Genomic DNA, 12412 nt, shown 5'->3' with positions numbered 1-12412 from the left:
ACTCACTTAAAAGCTGGGTATGAAATTCCCTCTGTTCAGGGCAAGGCAGAGATGAGTCTGTAACTCAGGGTTCACCCTTAGTAACATCAGATTTTTGCCTCAAAACCCAAGTAAAACTGAGCCCGGGGTGCACCTGGTCTACAAGTGCAAGGTGTGGAGACTTCAGGTGGTGGAAAGCTCCCCAGCTCTGAGTGACCTTTCCCATTACTTAATTCCTTACTAGCTGAAAACCAGAACATCCATTTAATGAGACAACCCAGGGTTTCAAGATTTGATTTTGCTCTGAGATGTATTTTTAATCAATTTCATGGAAACCAGAAATGCTTTGAGACAAAAAGCTTTCATTTTTCTCGTGGGAAATCTCATCCCAATCAGTGTAACTTTAGGAAAGCAATTTTTTGCATTAAGAAAACATTTTCTGATAGAAAGATTTCAACAGAAACGTTCAAGCCAATTCCAGAGTCATCAATCTAGGTTTCAAAAAAACCACACTTGCTTCTCATCAGCAGTTGTTTTTCTCTGAGCCAACCTCAGAGCTCTGCTTCCTCATGCCATAGACCAGATTTTCTCCCATTTCTGTCTCACCTCCCCTCTTCCACTGCTGCTCCCTTCATCTCACCTGCCTCTTCTCACCCTGCACGACCTGGATTGAGGACAAGGAGCTGGGGGCCACGGGCAGCCCCGCACAGCTAACAAACAGAAGTGCAGCACCAGCTCCTGGACACTAATGTCCCCAGCAGAGAATCAGTTTTTAGAACCTTTAGAGGCCCTGAAGGAGATCCTTGCACTTTTTCCTAGAATTATAGAATCATAGAATCATAGAATCATAGAATCATAGAATCATAGAATCATAGAATCCTAGGGGTTGGAAGGGACCTCAAAAGATCATCTAGTCCAACCCCCCCTGCCAGATCAGGGTCATCTAGAGCACATCACACAGGAAAGCATCCAGGTGGGTTTTGAATGTCTCCAGAGAAGGAGACTCCACAACCTCTCTGGGCAGCCTGTCCCAGGGCTCTGTCACCCTCACAGTAAAAAAATTTTTTCGAATATTCACCTTGAACCTCCTATGCTCCAATTTGATCCCATTACCCCTTGTCCTACCACTGGTCATCACTGAGAAGAGCCTAACTCCATCTCCCTGACACTCACCCCTTACATATTTGTAAACACTGATGAGGTCGCCCCTCAGTCTCCTTTCCTCCAAGCTCAAGAGCCCCAGCTCCCTCAGCCTTCCCTCATCAGGGAGATGTTCCACTCCCTCCAGCATCTCTGGGGCTCTGCACTGGGCTCTCTCAAGCAGTTCCCTGTCCTTCCTGAACTGAGGGGCCCAGAACTGGACACAATACTCCAGATGCGGCCTCACCAGGGCAGAATAGAGGGGGAGGAGAACCTCTCTTGATCTACTAACCACACCCTTTCTAATGCACCCCAGGATGCCATTGGCCTTCTTAGCCACCAGGGCACATTGCTGGCTCATGGTCATCCTCCTGTCTACCAAGACCCCCAGGTCCCTTTCACCTACTCTGCTCTCCAGCAGGTCAGCCCCCAGTTGGTGCAGAGCAGCAAACAGCTCTCATGTGCATCCAGCTGGAATCTGTTGTCATTGCCTTGACAGCCACAAATTCATTTGTTATTCATGTGGATGCCAGATGTACTTCAGGAGATGATCCATCATCATTTAGCATTAGTTAATGGCCACTCAGAGTGTTCCTGGAGCAGCTGTAGAAGAGATGGTGGCTGTGGGATTCATTACCAGGGTGGAGTAACAACAACAACAACAAAAAAAGGGGGTTCAATCAACAAGTAGGAAGTTTAACATCTGGCACAGCAGCATTATATCCACACCCTGTCTGGTCATGCTGCTCAGGAAAACTGGTTCAGGTTTTGTCATGTAAAGATTGGGTTAGAGGGGAATATTGTTGGAGAATCTACCACAGCAGCAGTTTTCACAAAAACTTGTGGGGAAATCCTGTGTTTCTTTTCATGGAAAAACAAACAAACAAACAAACAAACAAAAAGAAAAAGGAAGAGTCCCCAGACATTAGATGCTTCAAAGAAAACAATGATACATCAGGACTGTGTGACTGCTGGAACCAACCATCACCTCCCTGGCAAAAGAGGAGACATAATCCAAGCAGTATGGCCAGAGAAAAATGGGATTTTGATGAACTGAAACTGCAGCTCCCAGCAGAATCCACAGTAACATTTCTGGTTGATATTTTCAGTGAAAACAACAAGAAACTTGGTGGTAAAATTCTGTTCTAATCCCTCAAATAAATAAACACTTCCCAGGTGGCTTAGAGCCCCTTCCATCTCCCCAGCCAACGCTATCACACCTTTGAGGTCCAGATGAAGCCTCTCTTGTGTTCTTGATCATCTCCCACAGGTTTGTCTATTGTTGGAAAACTGCTGAGGAGTCACCAGCACCACCACAGCTCCATGCAGGGATGGGTCCCACCTGCAGCCCTTCCAGAGCATGGCAAGTGCCAGTGGAAGAAATCCAGAAGCTCTAATCCGTCCACTCCCATGCCAGGGAGCAGCTGAGCTTGGAGTTGAAAGCTCAGCTAATTAAGGGTTAAGCTTACATTAGTTCCTTCATTAACTCCAAGCAATTAATGAAGTCCTTTGTTGGCCCACCTGTGGCAGAGTCAGTGATGTTTCCTTGCCTGCCATTGAGCAACCCATGACAATGATCTTCTCCTCTCTGCTGTACCAGGCCTTCAGCTCATCACTTGCTAATTAAACTGGGAGAAGTAACTCCCCCATCACGATGGCAGAAATTGAGGCCTTAAATTATCCTCCTCGCAGTGCAGGCAGTTACATCCCTGGAAAACCTCTTCTTGGGTTTATTTATTCCTTCTCTTCTCCTGGCCTGAGATTAATTTCCCTCAAACTTTCAGGTGAACAAAGCTTGAATCACTGCCATGGGTTTCAGCCTCGTGAAGTGAATCTCTTGCAGGACACTTCTCCAACCACATCAAGGTGGTTGAACATCCTCTTTTCTTGCTGGAGCAGATCACTGTTCAGCAGGGCAGGTCACCTTCCTCCACCTCCCAGCTCAGCCTCTCCCAGGCTTTTGTGGAACGGTGCTTGGACTCTCAGCTCAGGTACCAGCACCTGCTGTGGAGCCCAGTTTGGGTCTTTTCTGGTCAGGTTCTAAGTACCATCTGAGGGGGTGAGTTCTGTATTTGCATGTTTGTGTATAATTCATGATTCAGCCTGGAGGAGAGAAGGTTTTGGGAAGACTCTATAGTGGCTGCAGAGGGACTTTTTTAGAAGGGCTTATAGTGAGAGGACAAGGGGGGATGGATTGAAACTGGAAGAGGGAGATTGAGGTGAGACCTGAGGAGGAAATTCTTGGCTGTGAGGGTGGTGAGAGCCTGGCCCAGGTTGCCCAGGGAAGCTGTGGCTGCCCCATCCCTGGCAGTGTTGAAGGGCAGGTTGGATGGGGCTTGGAGCAGCCTGGGCTGGTGGGAGGTGTCCCTGCCCATGCAGGGGGTGGGACTGGATGATCTTTAATTTCCCTTCCAACCCAAACCTTTCTATGATTATTTTTCCTTATTATTTGGTTTACTTATTATTGGGAACTATTCATTTCCCTTAGGAAAAACTCCAGTTCTCAGCAAACTTCCACTGGAACTGAAATCTAAGGAACTTTTGGGAGGACTGAAAGAGAAGCCCAGGGGCTTGGTGTAAAGCTCCCACCACTTGGGAAGAGCCTGGAACCCCCTTCTCATGCAAGGTCAAGCTGCTCTGAAGAAGCACCTGGTGAGCAGATGGACTTTGGCTCAGTCTTTCTCACTTCTGATTTTCTGTTCCTACTCCAGTCTCTGGGGAAGTGGCAGCACAGATCTGGCTCATCCAACAGGAGCAGACAACTCAACAACTTCTGCTGCACATGAAAGAGCCCCAATAGCCCATGTCCCCCTGCCACCAGCTTCTCTCTGGAAATCTAACCAAGTGAATCTCCTTTCATCTCTCTCACCCTGAGCAAATATGTGTGGGTTTTCCATTACCATTCCCTTGGTGCTCCCTGACTTAACACACAGGCTGAATCCTTTCTTCAGCAACAACAAACCATCACAACAATTCAGCTTTTCTTCAGCTAATGGCATGTGCTTCAGCTGTAAATAGTCATGGCTGGATGGAAATTGTTTCTTGACCCTGAACACAGTGTTGTCCTTCAGTTTAAATTACTCAGGCTCTTTTCCCTCCAAGGGGCAATTTTGTTTTTCTGGTTCCAGTCTCAGAGATTAATCCTTGCAGGTGGGGGGCAGACATGTCCACCTTATCTGGTCCATTTTTCAGCTTAGCATGTTGAGCTTCTGATCCCTGAGAGTTTTCCTCCTTGCAGGCCTGGAAATCCCAGCAAGCTTTTAGAAGACCATTCCAGTTATGCTGATCCCTCAGTAAAGGGAATATATTTAAGGCTTTTTTTTTTTTTTCCCTGCTCTGTCAGCAGGTGAAGGTGGCAAAATAGTCACTGACTTTTACAACCTGCAAATAAAGCCACAGTTCTTGTTTTCCTCCCTCTGGAAGACCTGCCCTCCCAGCTCTCTCTCATAGCTACACTCATCTTGGAGGCAAGGAAGTTTCTCATGGATCTGTTTTTCCAAAGAGCTGCATGAAAAATCAGCCCAGTCAGCAAAATGCTTCCTGTATCTTTTGAGGATGATGTACAGTGGGTGTAGCTGTGGCAGCAACACGGCCCCCTGCTCAGGTCCACCCTGTCACAGTGACCATTATATAGCTTTTTATTGCCAACAACTTGACCACAAGTCCTCCCTGATAGCTAATTAAGGTGTAATTCTGCTGCACCAGCCAAGGTGAGCCTGCTCCAGGTAGCAATTCCTTTAACAAATGGTTTTGTGAAGGCATAGGAGGGACTTCCAGAGGTTGATCTTGTGAGAGGAGATGGAGATGACCTGGCTGTCCCTGCTGCTGTGCAGCTGGCTGTGCTCCTTCAGGGCTCTGAGGCACATTTTCTCAGTCAAATGGAGCTGAATGATGGACTTAATGGTTGGGTTTTTTTTCAGGGAATCTCCACTGTCTCCTTTTAAAGCAAATTGGGGTTGTTAGAGGAGATGGCAAAGACAGGAGCTTGCCCAGAGTAACAGTGATGGGTTCATTATGGAACCAGAACTGTGAGTGCCTCAAATGCTCCATGCAGACAGAGTTGTCAAAAACTGTGCATTTTAGGCCAGTTGTTTTTCCTTAGGTCAGGAATGTGAACTCAAACCTGTACACAAGGCTAGCAGAGGGGAAGGTGACCCTCTTCCAGAACTGGTTCTCATTTTGTCATGCTCTGATTGAAGACAGCAAATTCAGCATGAAATAAAAATGAGACTCTCAACAGCAAAAGTGGGTAAGATCCAGCAGGTCTGCACCTGCTTTTTGTTACAGAATCATAAGATAATTTAGCTTGAAAGGGGCCTCCAAAGGCCACCCAGGTCTGCACTGAAATCAGACCTGCTTTCCCCTGTAATCAAGTGAGAAGTGTTTCACTTGAGGATCACTGGTTTTGATTTTTTTTCTCCGTTTCCTTCCTCTGAGATCATGGACACTGAACTGCAGTGCTCAGGACCTTGGAAGGAGAGTTCAGAACAAACCCACAGTGGGATCTGCAGCTGCCACATCGTGGTTTTTCACGTGGCATCACTGCACTTGGTCAGATGGGCACAAACCTTCTGCAAGAGGGAACATCTGGGAGGTTATTTACTGTTTGTCAGGAAGTCTCCAAAGGGCACCTGCACAAGGAAGGTCAGGACAAACTATGTTGTTCCAACCTAACTCCTCAGGTGGAAACCAGACTTGTGTTTCTTAAATATGTTCCTGGTCCTTCCTGGCCTTCACTGATATTTTTGGGCATGACTAGATTTAAGTCTGGTTCATGTAGAAAGAACAGAAGTACATTCAAATGCTTCCCATGGTTTCACCCTTCATCTGCTGCAGGCAGCAGGTTGTTCCCAGGACACCTCTGCTCAAGACCAGTTGTCAGGGAGACCCTGTGAGATGAAAAGTGTTAGTGAGAGAAGCCACGGGCTAAGGAAACACCAGGACATGGTGGCTGAAAGACATTTATCATCCTTGGTCTCTGGTTTTTACAACCTTGCCTCTCCACAGCTTCCCAGTGTCTCAGTGTCTCTCTGGGAGAAAGGCTTTTCCCCTCCCCAGTTTGAAAGCTGAGGTGGAATTTATCTCCAGTGACCATTCAAGACCCAGGAAGCTTTTTTTCATCAACAGGTGTTCATCCCAGCTGGCGTCCTCCCATGGAGCTTCCTGGTGAATTTTAAAGCATTATCCTCCCATTTTATAGCAAATAAAGGAAAGAGAAAACCCCATCAGCTCCATGAGGAAGCTCCACCACACTCACATTACAATAAAACGCTGTAGGGACAGAGAAACTTCACCCAGGGAAAACACTGGGCAGGGTGAGACATTTCTGAAGGGCATGGTTTGTGTGTCAGCCAGATACATCACCCTGGAGCAACCACCTCATTTTAGGCACCTAACAGAGACACCAGCACAACAACCCTGCCCTCCCCCTGCCCTCCTGCCCTGAAACCCACCAGCACACACAAACTCAGGATGTTATGCTGCAGGCAGGGGTGGCTGCACAAAGGTTTGGTCTCTTGGTGTGACAACTATTGGTCTGTGTGAAAGGCAGCAGAGGATTGCAGACCTCATGGCAAACTTTGGGAGAAGCCATGGTTTTCCAGAGAAATGGTTCCAGAGAAAGAAGTTGTGGTTTTTCTACGTCACCATCCTGATTTTATTTTTTTTATTGAGGAAAGTGGAAGTTGGGTAATAGGAGATGAGAACAGACTAATATATCCATGAAGCAAAAGCTATTTCCTAAGTACTGGCCTCCCTAGAAAGAGTGGGGAAAAAAATATGCACAGAGAAGGACTAGACTGGCAGAAACTTGTGTCTCACAACAGAAATATTCACATGAGAGACTCTCCATTATGCAGACACTGCCTGGCAGGAGGAATGTGTATTGAAAATAAATGAGTTCTATCCTTGGATTCTCATGGCCACTGAAAATAGACAACAGGGAAGGAAGGCACAGCAGGCCTGGGCTCTGAGGGATTGTGTTACCTCCAGAATGAGCTGGAGATGGGAGGAAGCACGTTCTCCACGTTTTCTTTAGCAACTAACCTGACTAAAAATCGTGCTCACACACCAGAGCACACCCCCCTGCCATCCTCTGAATATTTCTGGCAGGGTTTGGCTGCTGGAGCTGATTTTCCTCAGGAAGGACTGAGGTAGCCTGTTCCTCCTGCTGCTCCTGTCCTTGGTATCTCAACCCAGGTCACCCCATCAGTTATTCTGCCATTGCCCCATGGACTGGAAGAGTTTTCTCAGATTTTTCTTCCCTCTGTCCTCATGCAGTTGCTGTGCCACACACAAAAAATCTGCCAGGCTCCCCTGCCATTACTCAGTTCATCCCATGCTGGAAGAGCAAAGGACCAGGAGCCACAAGAACAGGCCTGGGGAACAGGCTTTGCTCCAGCACCCCCATGGACATACACAGAAAATCCCAGCACTGTGTCTAGGGCTGAGGAGCCACAGCTTTACCACGCTCAGCAGCAGCAGCTTGGGAAGACCTTAATGTCATGTCAAGCAGCATGAGCACAGCTCCTCCAGAAAAATGCCACCTGCGAGGTCATTTTCAACCAGGACCTCCTGGGGGGGAGCAATGCACAAATCAAAAAAAGAAGGGATTTCCTTGGCTGCTGCTGTTTTCAGGCCTCCCTCCTTCCCATACACCCAGGGAATGGGTTTGCTAAAGCGTGTTCTGCCAATTTGCTATTCTTCACTGCTTTGCCTCCAGCAGAACTCTGCATTATCCTTATCTGCTGCTCTGTGCATTGTGATGCCAGCTCAGGAATCAGCACATCCTCTGCTAGGACCTCGCTGTTCCCTTGGGATAGATCTTTGTGGGAAAGCTTAGGGAACTCACCCCTCTGAGCAGACTGCAATTTGGGGAGCTGTTTCTGGGAGGGATTAGACATTGTCCTGGGGAGAAGGAGCAGAGTGTAAGCAAAGCACAGCTCTAACCCTTTTAAGAAAGCAGCAATAGAGAATTGGAACAGGGGACTGGAGGAGGAAGGGGGGTGAAGGCAGGTTTTATGAAGTACCAGGTGCTGCTGTTCCAGATTCTGCTTTCCTGTGCAGCAGGAGCAGGGTGAGTTCCATTCAGGGGGCACTCTGCACCCAGCACCCCCCTGGGCACCCAAAGGGCTGGCAGATGGCAGCACTGCCTTCACTCCTCTAGCAGAACCTCAGTGCAGAGTTAACTGCCTTGCTGCAGCTTTCTGCTGCAAAACTCCTGCCTCTTCTGCTCCCAGATGAATTTGGGAGTCTGGAAAATGAGCCAGAGTTCTTCGCCATAATGATGTGTTACAAAACTGCTCTGGGATTTACACTCCCTGGTTCCTGGCAGGAGAGAAATCAGGCTTCAGGGATGATGCTTCTCTTCTTCCAACTGGAAATGCAGCAGAGTGGATGGGCTGTCACAGAGCCCACATGCAGTTGCAACAGGTTGTTGGTGATTTAATGCAACATTCATCCAGGACACGAGGTTCTGACTCAGCCTGGAGGCAGCTCAGAGACCCTTGCTGCATGTTCCCTGTCAAAAGACCTACCCAGCTTTCAAGCAGACACTTTTTTTGAGGTTAAGTCTGGCAGGAAAACATGGTTGTTGTGCCCCATTTGAGTACACACTACTCCGTGGATTTCCATTACCTGAGGGATTACCTAGAGTCAGTGAGACTGAAACCCTGTGAGAAAGGCACAGCAGGCAGTGCTGGGAGGATGTTGTCTTCTGGATCACTGAGGAGCTGCTCTGCAGAATGGACTGGAGTGTTTCACTACTCTGTTTCTGAAGCTCTACAGCACTTTGACAAGCACTGTCAGTCTCAGCCTCTCTGTTCCTAGCTGGCCCTCACCTGTTCCAGCAGAGCAAGGATTTTTTCAGCAGACAGAAGGTTTAGTCTTTCTGGAAACTACTGCATCTCCTCTGGGAAAAAAAAAATAGTCATTGTTTCAGAAGCAGCTACCTGGAAAACCAGGGAAATGACACCCCACCACATCCCAGGGAGGCTGCCAAGAGCTCCCACCTGATCTGAGAACAAGACCTGATTTTTAAAGTCCTGCAGGTGTTTTATCCCTGCTGTTTGCTTGCTGGCTTTGAGGCTTTTGCTATTGGCTGTTGTTTGTTGCATTCTTGGGAAGCCCATGGGCACGATACCTCCCTCTCCCCACACCCTGTGGGGACAGGGGAGGTCTGCCCATCCTGCTGGGATCTGTCCTCACTCCCCAGCTCTTCTGTCCCCTGGACTTTCACATCTATTTCTCCCTTTCTACCCCACTTTACACACAGTCACACATGGCTTTTCCTTAGCAAGCTCTTCTAGTGACTTTCTTGGTACCTTCCTATGACTTGCGTGGCTCAAGATCTGCTCAGATCTGCCCAGGGAGCAGAAAGGAGCAGTTTGCCTGGATATCCAGTCTGAATGGACAGGGATCCAGGGCTATGCACAGGCAATAACTGAGGTGTAAAATGACGTGTTCCTGCTCAGAGGTTTGAAGAGAGCAGAGTCCAGGTGATGGCAACGACTTTGTGGCATGAGTCACTTGGGCTCATTTTCTAGGAGATACCCAAAAGCAGCAGAGACAGAAAGCATTCCCTTCTTCCAAAACCAGACCAAGATCCTGCTGACAGACCAGACCATCATGAAACTTGTTGTGAGTGAGCAGAACAAGCAGCATCACTCCCGGGGAGCCAACCAGCCACGAGCTCTCTCCAAACCCCAAACTGGCCAAGGGACCAGCCAGCCTGGCCTGAGAGCACAGGACAAACCAGCCAAGCCCCCAGCCCACGCACTCACATCTGCCAAGACAGACCCCAAACCATCAGCCCAGAGGGTGCAGCCCCTCTGCAGCCCCCAGCCTGGCTCCAGCACACAGGAGCAGCATTTCTTTCAGGCAACCTACTTCTGTTCTTTTGTTTTAGGCTGATACTTGCTGCCACCCAGGCCAGCCTGCACTGCCATCAGGGTGTCATCCCAAAGCTGTAACTGAGCAGCACCTCTTTCCTCCTGGACCCTCAGGCTACCCAGCTCACTCCACCTCCCCAACAGCCTAAGAGCAGACAGATCAGAGCTGAGCCTGTTTTTTTCTCCTCTTTCCCCCCCTTTTTTTCTCTAGCACAGCAGCAGGAAGGGACCCAGCTGCTGCCCACGCTGTGCAGCAAACTAGGATTTATGAGCCACGACCACCAGGAACAAGCAGAAAAATTTCCCCCTCCACAATTCCAGCAAGGCTACAAACACCCAGGGAAATACACCTGGCTTCAGACATCCCCCAGTGGCCACTTTTCTTGCTGGCTCTTTCCAGCCCTCTCTACTCTCTTCAGCTGGCTAACATTCACTGGCCATAGCAGGAGACCCCCAAGCCCCCTCTGATGCTCAGCAGGGCCCAGCTGGCACCCTGGTCTGCCATCAAGAAGCCACCTGGGAGCTGGGGCCTTATGTAGGATGGAGGCTGGACCTGCTGCAAGCCCTTTGCAGGGCTGGCCCCACATAACCCCCCCATTAGGGCTCCAGCAAACAAACTTCAACTCAACAGGCTGCTCCTCCTGGCAGGTGCCATTCGCTCATCGCATCATGCCCACACAAGGTTGGCCAGTGACCTCCAGTGCTGTCCTGGCCCTGTGAAACCACCACCATCCACACACCCAGAGAAGAGGAAAGCAAGAGTGTCTGCTCATACTCACAGTTTTGAAGTCCTCGTGGTTGCACTCTTGGCCTTTGAACTTGCAGTACAGCATCATATCCTTCAGGTCGTGTCCCACCCGCGCCAGGAACTCCTGCATGTTGAAAACTTTTGGTTTATACTGTTTAAAATTGGCCTTTTCTTGGAGGATGGCCAAGACGGCCGGGTCAGCCAGGTGAGGGTTGGGGATCTGCAGGTTGACATCAAGCAGAGCCAGGAGCTCCCCAGCGTGGTACAGGTCGTTGGTGGTGAGCCGGGAAAAGCGGAACTCGTTGAGGTTACAGATGGTGACAGCAGGGAAGACCAGGCTGTTTGCCACCACCTCGTCCACTTTGGTCACGTGCTGGTAGGAGAAGTAGTAAGCCACCCTGTCTGAACTCTCAACCAGGAGGAGACCCAGTGAGCCCACAAAGGCCAAGGTCCAGAGCAGGCGACGGATGGTCACTGGCCCGTAGACGAAGACGTGACGGATCCCGTGGAGCGTGGAGGTGTTGGCAAAGATCTGGATGCTGGAAGGCTGCAGGCTGCCCATGCTGCCCTCGCTGGTGCTGTCCTTCAGATCCATCAGGGAGAGTTAGTTAAATCCCGGCACTGCTTTTCGGGTCAGTCTGGAGCTGGAGCTGGGATCCGGATCTCCCCCTTCCCCTCTGGAAAGTAATTTGCCTTCCAAAGGCAGGAGAGAGAAGCAGAATCTCAGGCCAGTTGCTGCCGGTGGATCCCACGAGCTCGGCAGCGGCTTCCTAGGGGTAAATATTTATAGAAAATCCATTCAAACTCTGCCTCTTGATTTCCTCGGAGCGCTAAGAAGGGCTGGTTTTATTTAGGGAGACACCAAGGTGATGTGGAAGGGATGTGGGTGGGCAGGGAGAGCTGAGCCAATGGCGAGCAGGTCCTCCCCCTGCACACACACACACACACACACACACACACACGCACACACATGCACACCCAGCGCGCCCAACGGGGCGAGATGGAGAGAGAGACAGAGGGGGCTGGGAACCCCTGGAGGCAGCTCCCAGCCTGGGAACTGGTGCGGAAAGCCCGGGGTGCTGCTGGCCCCGGAGCTGTGGCCCTGCAGAGCAGCGGGGCTCTCAGCCCCGGCCCGCGATGCTGCGGGAGCGCGAGGTGCTGGATGCAGGCATCTCCTTTTCTTCTTCTCCCTCCCCCTTCCGCTCCGTTTTGGGCAGGGCTCCAAGAAATACCCACCCCAGAAAAGCCAGCCCTGCTCTGCAGGTGCTGTTTCCGAGGGTTTCTCCCAGGGCGAAGGGAGCGGAGCGTGCGGCAGAAGCAGCGGGGGGGAAAGGGAGAGGGGAAAACTTGGGAAAAAAAGGAAGAGGTTTGGGGAGGGGGGCGATTGCTGCTCAGCTGCCCCCACGGACCGCGGCCAGGGAGCAGCGTGAAGCTTCTCCTCTTGGCTGGCAGCTCGGAGAGAAAAATCCGAGGGGGCAGGAGCCCGGGAGCAGAGGGAGAGGGAGGAGAGGGGCTGCAGCATCTCTCATCTCTCCGGCTCGGAGCTTCCCTTCCCTCCAGGGCTCTGGAGAGAGTGAAGAGCCCCGGAGCCCGGGGGAGGGCAGGGAGAGGGGGCTGCAAGGGGGAGCTGGGGGGGCTGCATCCCTGGAGCCTCGGG

The 12412-nt window shown here is 50.3% G+C and overlaps 1 protein-coding gene across 1 annotated transcript in view; it reads right to left on the bottom strand.

Annotated features, from left to right (window-relative positions):
* The window catches only part of LOC127394464 (acid-sensing ion channel 2-like), a 31421-nt gene extending 19818 nt beyond the window's left edge, over positions 1-11603 (bottom strand). Inside the window, exon 1 of the mRNA XM_051640467.1 lies at positions 10787-11603. Within this exon, the coding sequence (XP_051496427.1) occupies positions 10787-11350 (564 nt within the window). The 5' untranslated portion in view covers positions 11351-11603. The remainder of the gene's footprint in view (positions 1-10786) is intronic.
* Between the last annotated feature and the right edge of the window lie 809 nt (positions 11604-12412).

Source organism: Apus apus, chromosome 25 (genome assembly GCF_020740795.1).
Source record: "Apus apus isolate bApuApu2 chromosome 25, bApuApu2.pri.cur, whole genome shotgun sequence".
Classification (NCBI taxonomy): Eukaryota; Metazoa; Chordata; class Aves; order Apodiformes; family Apodidae; genus Apus; species Apus apus.
Note: the sequence above shows the minus strand (reverse complement) of the source record. Positions and strands in the feature narration are given on the sequence as shown.